This window comes from Chrysochloris asiatica, unplaced genomic scaffold, assembly GCF_000296735.1.
Source record: "Chrysochloris asiatica unplaced genomic scaffold, ChrAsi1.0 scaffold00032, whole genome shotgun sequence".
Taxonomy (NCBI): Eukaryota; Metazoa; Chordata; class Mammalia; order Afrosoricida; family Chrysochloridae; genus Chrysochloris; species Chrysochloris asiatica.
The window spans coordinates 7,835,041-7,837,147 of NW_006408550.1; the positions used below are offsets into that span (position 1 = coordinate 7,835,041).

The 2,107-nt window shown below is 42.2% G+C and overlaps 1 protein-coding gene across 1 annotated transcript in view; it reads left to right on the plus strand.

Moving 5' to 3' along the window:
* LOC102816439 (40S ribosomal protein S17-like) overlaps positions 1-950 on the plus strand; it is a 45,570-nt gene extending 44,620 nt beyond the window's left edge. The window contains exon 2 of the mRNA XM_006859356.1: positions 532-950. Coding sequence (XP_006859418.1) covers positions 532-950 — 419 coding nt within the window. The remainder of the gene's footprint in view (positions 1-531) is intronic.
* The last annotated feature ends 1,157 nt before the right edge of the window (positions 951-2,107 follow it).

The window sequence follows — 2,107 nt, forward strand, 5'->3', positions numbered from 1 at the left end:
TTTCATACTTCGGACATATTGTCAGGAGGGACAAGTTTCTGGCGAAGGATATCATGTTTGGTAAGGTGGAGGGACAGAGAAAAAGAGGAAGACTCTCAGTGAGATGGATTGGCCAAGTGGCAACCTCGGTGGACTCAAGCGTGGCAACAGTAGTGAGGTTGGCCCAGGATCGGGCAGTGTTTCGTTCTGCTGTGCATAAGGTCTCTATGGGTTGGTGCCAACTCGATGGCACCTAACAACAACAACAACATGAAACACAAGATCAGTTATTCAAATCCACCAGCTGCTCCTCAGAAACCCTATACAATGTCTCTATGAGTAGCAACCGGCAGGCACTTAGTAACAATATGGATAACAATGGAGTCTTAGTGGACTGCTGTAGGATAAGCACTGGACTGCTAATCCCAAGGTCCGATAGCATGGATCTACTGACCTAAACAAAATGGAGTTGTTTCAGTCATTAGGTTTTGATAAATTAAGACCCTGCAAATGAGGAAGTTAGTTTAAAAATTAGCTGAGCTCTTTTATCAGGGACCCGCCAACATGGCCGCTTTCGCACCAAAACCGTGAAGAAGGCGGCCCGGGTCACCATTGAGAAGTACTACACTTGCTTGGGCAACGACTTTCACACCAACAAGCGCATGTGCGAAGAAATCGCTGTTATTCCCAGCAAGAAGCTCCGCAACAAGATAGCAGGATATGTCACGCTTTTGATGAAGCGGATTCAGAGGGGCCCCGTGAGAGGTATCTCCATCAAGATGCAAGAGGAGGAGAGAGAAAGGAGAGATAGTTATGTTCCTGAGGTTTCAGTCCTGGATCAAGAGATCATTGAAGTAGATCCCTACACTAAGGAAATGCTGAAGCTCTTGGACTTTGGCAGTCTGTTCAACCTGCAGGTCACTCAGCCCATAGTTGGGATGAATTTCAAACCACCACGTGGAGCCGTTTGAATCTTTCTACTATGCAGTAATATTTTCAATAAACTTGGGAACACCAAAAAATAAAAATAAATAAATTAATAAAATTAGCTGAGATGACTTCATGGTCCTAGAAGGAGAATAGGATATCCTGTGTTTAAGCCCAGCCAGATAGTTGTCTCAGGAACTAAGCATCCTGGATCCTAAAAGGTGAAATGTTTGAAAAGGGTTGTTGACTATTTGTTTCCTTTTCCCTAAAGGGAGAATGTTTGAAGAAGTTTATTGCTTTATTGTTTCTTTTTCCCACAAAAATGCTATCTTGATGTTAAAATAGATTAAGTGTACATCCAAATGTAACTTACCTTATACAATGTGCCTGCACTTCATAATGGACAGGACGGTCTTAAGAAACTGTTCTCTCCATCCTTCAGACTGTTGGCTTTCTGTTAATGAAGCTTGGTTTGGATCTTCCCCCTTTCTCCCTTCCCCTTCAGCCCCACCCCTATGATTGACTACAGTGACAGGAGACAAACCCTGACAAATCCTCGTTTTGGTTTGGCAACAGGTTGATGATTCAAACCCACCAGCTGCTCCTTGGAAACAGAGTCACTATGAGTTGGAACGACTCAACAGCACTTAACAACAACAGCAATTGATATAAATAGACATTTCATCTTCAACTTGAATGTTATTTTGATATTTAAAAAAATACTATCTAAGCAAAAACAAAGTACTATGTAATTTTAGAGTCTGGTTTTTCAAAACTTTTAGCCTTCAGCACTCTATACCCTTCCTTGTCAGGTTCTAAATCGGATTACAGATTCGGCCATCCCTCACCCTCACCATATTCCAGAATATTGAATAGGTAATATCTAAGGCTCACTGGAGCTATGGTAGTGAAGTGGTTATGAGTCGGGCTGCTAACCTCAAGTAGTTTGAAACTACCAGTTGTTCTGCAGGAGAAAGATGACGTTTTCTGCTCCCATAAAGATTTACAGCCTCAGAAACCATATGAATCACTATGAGTCAGAACCATCTCCATGGCACACCACCACCACTACCACCAAGACTCAATGGAGAATTCTTTGACTCTCATTTTTGAACTTTATATAGTTTTCCATTGCATTGTTGTAGTTTTTTTCCCTGTTGGCTAGATCTGCACAAGCATAAGGTTGGCCTTGCCTCAAAGG